Genomic DNA, 13,647 nt, shown 5'->3' with positions numbered 1-13,647 from the left:
TGTCTGGTAAAGTAATATTCTTGGGCTAAAGTTCAAGATGAAAGAGGACAAAACAGGATGTAAAGTTGTGAATGTTTATTTCATAGGTTTGTGGAAGGTAAAGTTTGTGATTAAATTGGCTTTAATTAGCACAAAGTTCTATGAACTTTAATGTACTGATGAAGCAAAGTCTGAAACATTGATCTACTCTTATCTATTGAGACATTTTTCTTGTTTTTTAGGTTTTATTACTTGCGGAAACTAAGTCTTAAAGGAATTAGGGTTTGTACCTGTTTTAAAGTCTGAAATGATTACTTTTAACTGGTTAAACAAACAACTGTTATTTAGGTTATAACAATATTGTTTACATCTAAATTATATGTGACAAGGTATATGTATGCATCTGAGAACTGTATCTGTCTAAGCCTTGTCTAAGTGTTATGTAAAAGTTTATAAAATAAAAGTTTATGTAAGTTTAAGTGCAAGATAACCAATAAGTGCTCTCTTTTATACATTGTATCTGACATAGAAGGGCCACACTCTCATTTGAGGACCTGTTTTGTATCTGTTTGCTTTGACTAAATCAATTTCTGATGATTAACACTGTTTACTAAATGTATAAGAGATTTAAGGCTATCCTTTGATTTTTACTAACCCATGCAGGCCTGTGATTGTTGCTATCATACACTGTGGATTCTAAAATGCACTTTAAAAGTTAAACTTAGTTAAATGTAAAGCTTAGGAGAGCACTTTGCCTGGTTGCTGTTCTCCAAACTAAAATTATCTGTAGCAAGAGTCTTCGATTTGTATAGAAATAACAAATTTGATTAGTATTTATTCATGCCTTATGATATTTTATAGCTGGATAAAGTAACCTGTTGTAAGTTTTAAAAAAAAGAAAGAAAAGAAAGAGAACGAAAGGCATCATGCCCATCACAGGTGTGGTACAAAACTCTGGCGCAGTCAGATCTGTGTGCCTTCTCCCTGCTGTGTGCCCTGGATGACCTTCCTTAGAACCCAGTATCCTCATCAGGAAAAGCAACTTCACATCACAAGGGTGTGTGAGGTTTGAGGAAGAAAATAAAAGCAAAGACATTTGAAATCAGGAAATGCAAGACATATGCACAGTATTTTGAGCTGCATTTATTATAGCATGAACAAACCACCCACAGTCAATGCCTGTCAGGAACCCTAGGACCCTGCCCAGCCTGAACGGTGAACAAGGGTGCTGGGTGCGTGCCTTACACCCTGCTACGTGACAGCAGCTCCCAGCATACCTGAATGGTTAAGCAGCCAGGGTCCCTGTCCCCATGGGATCTATGGTGGCATAGGTGCCAAAGCTGGGTCCTATGCTGTTTGTTTGGCTTACAGAGTTAATTTTTTAACTAGTGGCCAACAACTTAAAAATCCGGACTATCTCACATTGAAATCTGTTTGTGGCTTCTCTGTATTTCTAATGACAGACCTGCATTCCCATATCACAACAGCCAGCTACAATTGAATAGCAGCTACCACCTTCTGCTGAAGACCTGTGTTTTGTCACAACCTCCACGACATCCTGTTCTCCAAGGCAAGTTGCCACTTTCAACTGGATTGCACAAAGATTTCTCATCACAAGGTACAACGTCTCTGTGTCTGGTCTTCAGGTGGTCAAGTTAAACTGAAGTAGGCATCATGACTCTAAAACCATCTTCATTCATTTGTATAACCTACCAGACCTCTGTACTAGCTTACCACCTCCCCCTCTTCATCTATGGCCTAGGGAGGGGTGGAGCAGAGTCATTCCACACGCACCCATTCATGTAGCTGATAAGAGGCAGATTTTCCAAGCCTGAGCTTGTTTGCTCCATTAGAAGTTTTCAAATTCTGCAAGCCTGGAAGCACTAATAAGCAGGGTAGGCACCTGGCTTCACTGGGGTGAGTGAGGCTGCAGAAGGAAGAAGCCAGACCCAGAGAATGCTGTGCTGGTTCGCCCTCTGGTGGCCATCAGATAGCTCTTCTGAAGATTTTCAAACCTGATTCCAAGCCCAGGAACCAACCATCAGTAGCCTCCCAAGCAGGTTCCTTTTAACTTCATGGGGTCACGCTTTGGGCTTTCAGTTGATTCCTTTGCAAACTCTTCTTGACTGCCATCCTACCATTCAGCCATTCCCTGGGTATTCTGTCACCCACCTCAGTCCCCAGCAGGGCCTGACTCCTTCCAGGAAGACACTCTTCGGGTGGGGTACAGCATCCTCATTCTTCATATCCCTGTGCTTTTCTTGAGTCTTGGCCACAGCAGCCTTGTGACATTTTCAGGGAATAATCCAGAGGCAGGGGAAGCCAACTCCCAGCCTGTAGGGGGTCAGGCAGGGCACTTAGGTGAGAATAGGCCAGGCAGAATCTCAGTGACCAAGGAAGCTTATGTCCCAAGTAATGTTGCCACTGAAGAGCTGGTGTGGCCCAATGGTCATTCTTCAAGAGAAGCAGGGAATCTGGTCTTTTATGTGAAATGTACCAATTTTTAAAGGTTGTCTCTAATGTATAAACTACACAGGCCAAAGAAACCTTGTAGAGAGGTTGGGTCTGAGCCAAGGGCCCTCACCGGAGAGTTATGTTGAGGTCCCACAGCTGATAGAACCTCCAAGATGGTGGGCACAAGCCAGTGGTTTTCAAAGTTTTATCTGAGTAGTTTGTAGCCATCATCATGTTTGATCCTGAGAGGCAAGTGAGAGAAAGAAAATTCTTGGACCTATTTCAGAGTCAGACACTGAGGCCGAGGTGGGCTCCTGGCAGGCTTAAGATCAGAGCTAGTGAGAAGAGATCTCTGAAGTTATGTGAGGCAGTTGCCTGGGCAACAGCAGGCCCCAAAGCCCACCCCACACAATCATGCACCGAGACGTGTGACCCAGTGTGGGCTGGAGGCGGGGCCCACAAAGGTACTACAGCAGCACCTCCCACTGATCTGGCCTGCACCATCTTAACTGGACCCTTCCTAGTCCCCTAGAGAGCCCACCACCCCAGCAGCCCAGACAGTGGCTTCCCTGTGCACATACACAAATGCACACTTGTACACACAAACACCCTCCATGTACACAGAGCTCCAGGACAAGCAGCCCAGGCAAAGCCAAAGTGGCCTTCTTGGTGGGCAGACAGTGCAACCCAGCTCACAAAACCCTTTGGGGCTCAGGTCCAAACAGAAACCTCCTGTGGCCTTGCCCATCATAAGTACAGTAGGAGGATCCTGGGGGCCCCCACCAGAGGCCTGGGTAGGCCAGGCAAGTGGCCATGTCCCGTAGCAGCCTCACCAGTTAGCCTTCACTGCCTTGATGTCACTCACAAGGTTCTGGGCGAGGCAGATGCCAAAGATCTGTAAGACAGAGGGCAGGTGAGGGAGAGGCAGCAGGTACTGGGCAAGGGGAGGGGCATGTGGGGCTATGGCAGTACCTGGAGGAGGGCGATGCCCACAAAGACCCCAGCAACAACGATCAGGTTGTCCTGCAGCCACTTCTCAAACTGGCCCACACAGCCTTTGGTGTGGATGGAGCCCTGCTGCTCCAGTTCCTAAAGGCACACGGGAACCAGGCTTGACCTGCCTACCATTGCAGGCCTCACCTCAGCCTGCCCTATCTTCCTTCCTTCAGCTTGTGAAGTTCATCCCTGCCCCTGGGTCCTTGGCCTACAGTGCCTACTCCCTGGATCTCTGCCCCACAGTCCATGCCTCCCTGGCTCTTTCTCATGAGGTCTCAGCATGGATGCCTATTCTGTAGACAGGCCTTTCCTGAGCACCCAGCCCCCTTCCCCTCACCCTCCAGGTTCTCAGCTGAAATTGGCACATGACCATCCATATTTATGTATCCACGAGCTTGGTGTCTTTCTCCCCACGAGAACAGAGACTCTCTCATTAGCATTGAATCTCTAAGGTCTAAGACAATGCCAGTCACACAGCAGGTCAACAAAGAGGTGAAATGAGTAACCCCACCTATGCCCAAGCCCACAGGCCCACTCTCCCCAGTACCAAGCCCCTGGGTGTCGGATTTCCTGTACACCCCTATCCCATAGAATTCCTGAGGTTTTTCAGTGACCCCAACTGTCCCCAGCCCTGTCCCCAACCATCTCACCAGTTTGAGCCGGACATCATAGCCACACTGAGTGTTGAGGACATCCTCCTGAGGGGAAACAGGCCATTAGTAACTTGGTAATGGGGCATCCAATATGGGCTGGTGGTGCCTGAGCACTACAGTGGTTTTTCTTTCTCAGGGAGGCAGATGGAACCAGGGATTCTGTCATGCCACACCACTCTGAAGCAAGGTTCCCCAAGGCCCCCGTGCCTCTCTTCCAGACACTAGGGCATGTGGCTGCAGCTTGGACTTGCTGCCTATTTATTTGGAATCCTGCCTCCTCAAGTTTTATAAGAATGAAGAGACACCTGGTCCTTGGAGTCACAGATGAACTTCCACTGCATACATGTCACTGTGAGAAATTTCTGCTCTCAAGAAAGCCATAAAGGGGTCAGAACCTCCCTCCCCAGTCCCCTACACCCCACCCCACCCCATCATACTGGCATGGTGGCGTGATGGCTGGCTGTGGCCAGGGAGACCCCTTCCACACACACCTGTGACTGAATGTGACACCAGCCCCAGCCAACCTTCCAGTTGGTCACCTGGAGCTGTGTTTAGTGAAATACAGGGTGCAGGGAGGTCTCAGGCCAGTTCCCATCCTCCAGGGACCTACTGTTTCCATCTTGCCACAATCAGAAACAGGTTTTACTGAAGAGGGATAAAAGTCCCAGCTCCAGCGGGCCTCAGTGCCCCAGCACAAACTGCCCCAGTGAAATGACCCCCCCCAACAGCCATATCCCCAGGGTGAGGCAGAGCCAGGTGGGGCCCTACTGTGGGTTTTTCCTAGACACCCAGAACATCCCCTCCTCTCCTCCAGCCCCACTCACCGCAGGGTCCCTGACGCAGCAGGAGAAGGGGACCCCGCAGCGCTCCCGGCTTGGGTTCAAGTCAGTGCAGTTGAAATAGATATTGAGGTTCCAGTCGTTGGGCCCTCGGGCTCCGCAGCAAGACCACTGTGGGGCAGGGGAGAGCCCCGGGTAAGCCAGGCCCATGGCTGGAAGCCAGGCCCACCCTGGGAGCCTCATTCTGTTTGGGGATAAGAAGCCCAGGCTACCGGGAGAATAAGCCAGCTGGGAAGGGGTCTAAAGACAGCCAGTCAAGTGGGTACCTCCCTACCCCCACAGTAAACAGGCCAGGATCCAAAGGGATTACAGAATGGACAGAAGTCTAGAGCTCCAGGCTGGTGGGAGTCATGGGGTACAGAGAAGGGGCTCCTCAACTTGCCCCCCAACCTAAGAGGATGAAAAAGGGAGGGAGGGGGCCTGAGGATCATGGCTTCTTCCAAATGGCCCTGAGACAGGAGTTAGGTCAAGCCCCGTTGAGATAGAGGCAGCACTGAACCACTGAACTACACTGGATCTTGCCACACTTGCCCAGAGATTTGACAGAGTTCTCTCTTCTATGATGCAGGGACAAGAGAGAAATCCTCCCAGCCCTCCCTCCCTGCACCCTACAGCAGTACCATTCCATTTGGTTAAGTACACACTGGCATCACTCCATAGCCCCACCCACCTCCCAGAACATCCCATGCTGCCTCCCTAGGCAGGGGTGATGGTGAGTGCAAGGCCTGCAATGACCAGAGTTCCCCACTGAGCTGGGAGAGGGGCCTCAAAGGAAAGCAACAATGTGTACTGTTAGAAAGCCAGCCTACAAGGGCTGGGAGGCTCAAGGGCAGGTGAGGGACCAGCTTGGTAGCAGAGGCAGGCCCCAAGGAGCAAAGCCTTGGAATGAGGCAGAACCAACATCGCTATGTGTGTGCAGGTCTCAGAGCACAGCTTAGCCTGTACCTGTGCCCTCTCACCTGCTCGGTGCCTGCTGTCCCTGCTGAAGACACAATCTTCTCCTCTACTCCACACCTCTGCTGCTTCCTCCACTGAGAGCCTCCAGGTCACCACTCAGGGCCTTCCCGTACACCCTTCTTCTCCATTACAGACCTGACCCTTACCCCACAATTCTTTCTTCTTCTTTTTCTTCTTCCTTTTTCCTTCCGTCCTTCCTTCCTTCCTTCCTTCCTTCCTTACTTCCTTCATTACCTTCCTTCTTCCTCCTTGCTCCTTCCTCACTTCCTCCCTCCTCCCCCTTCTCTCTCTATCTTTCTCCTCCTCTCTCTCTCTTTCTTCTTTCTTTCTTTCTTTCTCTTTCTCTCTTTCTTCTTTCTCTCTCGCTCTATTTAGTTCTATTCTCTCTCTACTCTTTCTTTCTTTCTTTCTTTCTTTCTCTCTCTCTCCCCCCCCCCCCCCCCACACACACACACACACAGAGTTTTGCTTATTTATCATCCGTCTCTCCTGATGCCATTCCCAAGGGGACAGGTTCATCTTTCTTCACTACTGAATCCCCAGCACTTGGCCCAGGGCCTGGCACATGGTGTACCCTTCATAATTCTGTGCTGAATGAACAAATGAATCCCACCATAGCCCCCTGGCTACATGTCTGCCTCTGCATTAGGTTGAGCTCCTGGAGGAAGACACCAGCTCCAATTCATTACTGGGTCCCAGAGCTGGCACTTGGTGGTGGATGTCATCAAGCACACATGACTATCTAAGTGGGTGTGATCAGGTGACTGGGAGTATGTGACCATGTGTGGGTGTGAGTGGACAAGAACATGCACGTGGGAGGCAACTAAGGTTTTGGGAACTGTTTTCTGGCTCTTTCCTCTTAGGGCTTAGGTTTGCAAGTGAGAATAGGGCTGCTGTGGGGATCTCAAACTATGTTCAGAAGCTGAAGAAATACAGCCATGCACAGCATGATGATGTTTTAGTCAGTGACAGCAGTCCCACAAAATTATAGTGCAGCCAGGTGTGGTGGCATGCACCTATAATCCCAGCAACTTGGGAGGCTGAGATAGGAGGATAAGGGGTTCAAGGACAGTTTTAGCAACTTAGAACCTGTCTCAAAATAAAAAATTTAAAGGGCTGTGGATGTAACTAGTAGTAAAGAACCCCTGGGTTCAGTCCCTGGTAGCTCCACACAAAATGATAATGGAGTCAAAAAATTCCTATTGCTTACTAATGCCATAGCTGTTTTAACGTTTTAGCCAAACACATATTCACATGTTTGTGGTGATACTGGTACAAAGCAACCTACTGCACTGTCAGTCATATAAAAGTATACGCACATGCAATTATGTATAGTGCATAATATTTGGTAATGGTATAAACAACTATGTTTACTAGTTCATGTATTGACTAAACTATACTTTTTATTATTAGAGTTGATTCCTTCTATTTATTTTTTTAAAAAGTTTGAAGATGAGTAAAGATGGGTGTGGTGGCATACAACTGTAGGCCAGCTACTTGGGAGGCTGAGGCAAGAGGATCATCTGAGCCAGGAGTTTGAGGCCACCCTGGACAATAATAGCAAGACATCATCTCAAATAAATAAATAAATAAGTTTACTGAAAAATACTATACTGCATTACACTCGCATTAGCATAACCCATCTGTGTTCACTCAGTCTCTTGTTTATTTCAAGAGTCCACGTCAAGTTGGCCTGTGTGGATCATCTAGGTTTGGGTAAGTACAGTCTGTGATGTTTGTACAATGATGAAATCATCTAGCAACACATTTCTCAAGACTGTATCTCCAACTTTAAGTAATGTGACTATGATATAAATGAGATAAGGTTAACAGGTGTAACAAAATACAAGTGCTGGGATCAGCGGCAAACAGACAGCCCCTCTTCCAGTAAAGGGGGTAGTAGCAACATAGTCCTGACTGACACTTTGGGCTCAGAGTCAGTACAAGAGGAAGTCAATATTTTTATGCCAAATTTCCTCCATTTAAGTGTATCATAAGCCCTGAACTGAGAGTTGCCGATCAGGATCCTCTGGTCTCTATTTCCCAAGTCTGTGTCCCCACAAGGCTAGGTATATGGGGATCACCAAGGATCACTAGGATCTGGTTTCTAATTGGATGGGGGCACTCCTGGGTCTCCTCCCTGGGGCCTGCTGGCCTGGATGGATGAGGGGGCAGTCCTGACACACAGAGTAATTGCTCTCTCTCCCTTTCTCACTCATGTGCCTGTTAGGTACCTCCTTCATGTGGCCCATGCTGGATATTGCACTCACATATTCCTGAGCAAAGTCAATGAGGTTCTGGAGGTCAATGTCATCCCGGTAGGCCTTGACGTTGTTGTTGATGAAGAGGTTGAGCTGGTCTCGAATCCAGTCCTTGAAGACAAAGGCTAGGATCCCTGTTGCCAGCTCCAGGAAGAAGATGAGGCCAAGGAACACAGAAAACTGGATTGGGGACATACAGATGGTATGGGTTAAAGATGCAGGGCTCTGAGGTTGCCAGGGAGAAGAGTTTTACCTCTACCTCCACCGAGACTCAAGGGAACCCAAAGTCACCAGTCCCCATCCTCCACTAGTTTAGTACTGTTTACTCTTTTTTCTTTTCAAATAGTCCACAGGACTTCCCCCCCACACACTCCCATCTATTGTGACATGAATTCATAGGTTCCAGCAGTTCAGTCTACTTTCCATAGATTCTCACAAAGAGCACTTCTCTGGGTGCACCAGGCTGGCACTTCAGCTGAGCACTGGTACCTTTCCCTTTGGCTTCTTCTTTTTCTGATCATTTTTCCTTCACACGTTTCAGGAAGCTGTCTTGGCTCTTAAGAGTGCTTAATATGTTCAATATGCACATTAATTCTCTTGGCAAGAATCTTGCCCTTAACTTGCTTGTTTACAATGCCAACAGCATGCTGGGTAACACTGTAGACTCTTCCAGTTCTGTCATGGTAGCATTTTTAGGGCATTTCTTTTTGAACAGTACCTGTTCCCTTAATGCTCACAATATCACCATTCCTATATATTCACATATATATGGCCAAAGGAACAAACAACTCCATGTTTTCTGAAATGTCTAGAGAATACTGGGTTCCTCTCTTTCCCTTTGGGTTTGTCATTTTGGCAAATTACGGGAAAGTAGCAGTTCTGGCACAGAAGTATTTTTGTTTCGTTCTGTTTTTTTGGTGTCAGTGATAGAATCCAGGGGCCCATGCACCCCTGGCAAGCACTCTGCCACTGAGCCTCACCACCACCCACTTGGTACAGTTTTATGATGGTAAAAGGCAAGTGCTATTATTACCTACCATTCTTTATCTGGTAACTACACCTGCTTTCTTAAAAATTCACCCTTGTGCATAACTTCAGTTCCAGATTTCAAATGGAACAGCTCCAGCTCTCTCCTGACTCTGGGGTACAGAGCTGAGCTATGCCCAGATACAAAACTGGGCTATGCCACCATCCCACCAGTCAGAGCACTACCTCCTCCTAGCCCATAGGGATTGGTACAGAAACAGCCAATCAGAGCCAAGGACATACAATTAAAGCAATCTGAGAGGAGTTGAGAGAAAAGTACCCACAGTCTCCAGTAGGAGTTCCTGGGAGGTCAGGGTGAAGCCAGCACCTATTCCCTGAGCTTCTTTCCACCCACAGGGAATGGAGCCAACCCTAGGGAGCAGAGCTGAGAAACAGAGACCTGGCTAAGTGACCTATGGTTATTTCGTTTTTGTTTTTGTTTTTTATTTTTTACATAAGCCAATAAGTATACTTTCATGCTTAGGCCACTGGGTTGTGGGCACTTACAACAAAAAGAATTCTAACAAATATAGATAACATGAATCTGATGATGACAATAGCATAACAACAAAGTTGCCTGTTACTAAGCACCAACTGTACTGCAAGAACCAGAAGGAAAGAGGTTGGGTCTCCAGTGGATGGAAGACACTTACAAACTTGAGCAGGAAGGTGTTTCTCCCGGAGGGCCCCCAATGCAGCCTGCAAAACCCAGCACAGACATGATGCCTCCAACCACCACGAACAGCCATACTGGGTCAAGGCCTCCCAGATCTGTCAGCGCTGAGATGTTGGAGGAGAACACCCTGTGCAGAGGGAGAAGAGGTGGGTGCGAGGGGCTGGTCTCCCACCACCTTGCCCCAAGGTCAGCCCCACACCCTACCCCACCACCTTTACCTTCTCACCCCAGGCCCAGAGGCCAATGGCCAGGAACAGGGCTCCTAGTACCTGCAAGAACAATAGCAAAGAGCTCAGGACCCTCACTTGTCCTTCCCTAGTACTCAGGGGCCTTCAGGAACCCAGGGTGAGAAAGAGGGACTCAGGCTGTGAAAGGAATCTAGAGTCCTTTCCATCTTCCCAAGGACCAGCTCAGTGTTTCTTGTCCACAGAACATTGTGAAGGATTGAAGCCACCCATAGCCTTAAGAAGGACCTCAGGAATCCCTTCCTGGATCTTAAAACTACAACTATACTCCTGTCCAGAAGCAAAAGCAGCATACTGAGCCTCTGCTCCTATCCTGGGTCCATGCTGGAGCTCCATCCCCCTCACCTCCTCTCTGCCCATTCCCAAACCAGCCCTCCTACAGCCCTACAGCTCTAAGACTGCCATCCAACCTCCTCCTTGCCTTCCAGGTTTCATTTCACTATCATGGATTTTTTGTTGTTGCTTTTGGCAGTGCTGGGGATTGAACCACAGGGCCTTACACGTGCTGAGCAAGCTCTCTACTACTAAACTACACCCCAGCATCTTAAGATCCGAGCTTTCAAAGCTCACAACTAGTGACCCTCCTGAATGATGAGGAATCTCAGTGCAGAACAGGATTCTGCTAAGGGGACCTAGCCTTAGCCCTAAAAAATTCTCACCACAGCTCTGCCTGGGCCTTCTAACTACCAGCTATGGATTATTCACCTAGGACAGCCCTGGGTGCCCTGGTACCACCCTCAGTTTTCCCACCTCCTGCCTCAGTTCCTTGCTGGGAAGCGCTCTGAAAGTTAAGGTCAACCACTCAGTCATGCCTGATCCTGGTTAGGTCCCTAGACATCCAGATTCAGGAGACTCCACCAGAGAGTGCAGAGACAGTCACTGTCAAAGGCACCCCTGACCATCCTTCCTTCTCTGACCCCAGTTTCCACCCACCACTATACTGTCTCTGGAACACATCTTTCCTTCCCTCCTCCACATTTGGGTCCAATGATATGCAAGCAAATATTACCTCTTCTGCCTCACCCCACTTAACCAGCCCCCAGTTTTTGGACTGGGGACCAGTCCAACACTATCTCTTTCTCAAATCCCTCCTTGGTTAACTCAACACCCTTCCTCCACTGCTTCTTCTCAGACTCCTTCCCAGGACTCTCTGCCTCCCCTTACCCCATGCTTATGGCCACACCTCCTTGGATTCCAACCTTAGCACTTCCACCCTTCTTCCCCCTCACATCCATTTTCCACCCTTGCATGACACTGGCATGATCCCCAGATCCTCACACAAATTTCTCCCAGGTTTCAGACCCCAATGTTCACCTTCCTGCTGCAAACACTCTCAGTGTCCAGACACTGTTCCAAGTGCTGGGAATACATTGGTCAATGGAAACAGACAAGCTCTCAGCCCTCATGAAGCTCACACCATGGCAGGGGAAAGAGACAGTGAGCAAACAAACGAGGACATGTCAGGTACCTTTCAAGAAAATGAGACCAGGGGAGGCAAACTGGCTATCAGCTGTATTCTAGAACAGTGAGAAACCATGAGAAGATTCCAACCAAACAGGGCAACACCAGGGTCTGCTTGTCATCAAAAAATTAAAATAATTAAATAAATCAATAAAGGCTGGGATGTAGCTCAGTGGTAAAGTACTTGTCCCTGGGCCTGTTTCATAGGTACCTCTCTTGAACCACCTTGACCCAAACCTGAAACCCATCCCCTCCCCAAGTGGCCCAGTCCTGTCAGTTCAGTCTTGGGCCTCTTCCTGGAGCTTTATTCACCTTTCCCAATGCCACTGCCTCTCTCCACTATGCCAGCTATGTAGCTAGGTCCCAGTGTACCTCTCTGTTCTCCCTACCTCCAGATCTTGCCCCTCACCCACACTCCCCCTCAAAGCCAGACATCTGCTCCAGTATGGAAGTCAGGTCAGACTGTTACTCCCACCATGAAGCCCTTACTGCTCTATGCTGCCCTAATACAAAATCAAAATGCTCAACCTACCCTCATTCCCCTGCCCAGGCCCCAGGAGCAAAGCTGGGTCTCTTGTACCTGCTCCCTAGTGACACTGGGGTTACTCTCCTCACCTGCACCTACTACTCCTCAGCTGTCACCGTGGTCTGTGTGACCACAGATAATAAATGACTTAACCTTCTATCTACACCTATTCCATCAGGTTACCCCATCTATAAAATAGACAACAATATTGAAGGTAGTTGAGAGAATACAACTCATTAGAACTCATTTAACCTAGGGGGCCAACTTCAAACGCCCACTCTCAGGCTGGACAACTGAGACTCGGAAAGGAGAGGCAACCCTGCCAAGGCCTTGCAGCTAAGCCTTCTACACACCCAGGCTCCTGATCCTGACCCTCCCTGCCACACTGCCCACACCATCCAGGGCTGAGCACCACTGAAGTCTAAGGACATCCACCAGAGGGGCAAGCTTCAACATCACGTGTGTGAAAGAGGTGCCACTGAAGTGGCACAAGTGAAAAGGCCTGGCATTCTGACCTAAGGCCTGGTGAACAGAGACTGCAGAGGCGGCAGCTTTGGAGATGGGATGGGGGAGGGAGAAAGGAAAGATGACTCGGCAGGGCCAGGGGCACAGACACCACTCTGGAAGAGGCACATGCAGCTCCTTCTGTGAGTAGGATCAATCTCCTGTTTGGGAGCCCTCGGTTTCCGTCAGCATGGAATGTCGCATTCCGTTCCCCAGGTCCAGCACCCAGCTCTAGGGGGAGATCCTTCTCCCTGCCCTGAGGTCCTCGGCTATTGCCCCTCCTTTGACCGCCTGCCTCCTAGTACCGGTGGGTAAGGGAGAGGGTTGTGACCGACCCCCACTTGCAGGAGCCTAGGGCGAGGGCACCAATCCCGGGTGTGGAGGAACGAGGAGGTCAGAACAAGCCGGACTCTCCCCTCTGGACTAAACCCGGCTGGATATTCATATCTCCTCACAAGGGGGTTGGGGCAAGAGAGGGGCCGACCCACTACAGCATGCCCCTGGGGTCTTGAAGCAAACACTCTCCTCCGCCGCTGGGCCTCGAGGATACAACCCGTGACTCCCCAGCACTGTCGTAGTGGGTTCCCGCCCCCAAGCAATCCAGGCCTCTTGGGGCTCCCTCGGGTCTGGTACCAGGACTAGGAGCGGGTAGGGTGGAAGGAAGAGTCGGCCCGGGACTGTCCCGAGCCCACATAAGCTCTTGGAGCAGGAAGTGGCCTCTCATCGGTTAGGGGACTGGACCTCCTTTCACCAACCCCAGCACAGGGCCCGAAGCCGACCCCGTGCTCACCCCAAAAGACAATGTTGAAGCCAAACAGGAAGTATTTCCCGCAGCAGCCGATCTCGGGTTCCTGGAAGTGCTGGTGCTTGCCAGGCATGGTGAGCGGCCACCCTCCGGCCCGGGATCCGGAGCCGGGGAGTGGGCCCAGCCCTCAGCGGGCCGCCCTGGGCTGGGCCGCCGCGGGCCTAGGCCCGGCGGCTGCGGCTTCATGGCTGCGGCCACACAGAGCGCCGGCCCGCCCCGCAGGGGACCGCCCACGGCGCCCAGGCCCGCCCAGCCTGGAGAGCAG

General features: G+C 49.7%; 1 protein-coding gene across 1 annotated transcript; it reads right to left on the bottom strand.

Annotated features, from left to right (window-relative positions):
• Positions 1-2,484: 2,484 nt before the first annotated feature.
• TSPAN17 (tetraspanin 17) lies at positions 2,485-13,600 on the bottom strand. The gene is given in 11 exon segments (XM_079145521.1): positions 2,485-2,675; positions 3,267-3,328; positions 3,406-3,522; positions 4,080-4,127; positions 4,907-5,032; positions 8,149-8,319; positions 9,819-9,848; positions 9,851-9,958; positions 9,960-9,968; positions 10,060-10,110; positions 13,369-13,600. Coding segments are annotated over 11 exon segments (846 nt in total). The 5' UTR covers positions 13,456-13,600; the 3' UTR covers positions 2,485-2,638.
• Between the last annotated feature and the right edge of the window lie 47 nt (positions 13,601-13,647).

This window comes from Sciurus vulgaris (assembly GCF_902686455.1).
Source record: "Sciurus vulgaris genome assembly, chromosome: 6".
In the NCBI taxonomy this organism is placed as follows: Eukaryota; Metazoa; Chordata; class Mammalia; order Rodentia; family Sciuridae; genus Sciurus; species Sciurus vulgaris.
This window is presented reverse-complemented; position numbering and strand designations above follow the sequence as displayed.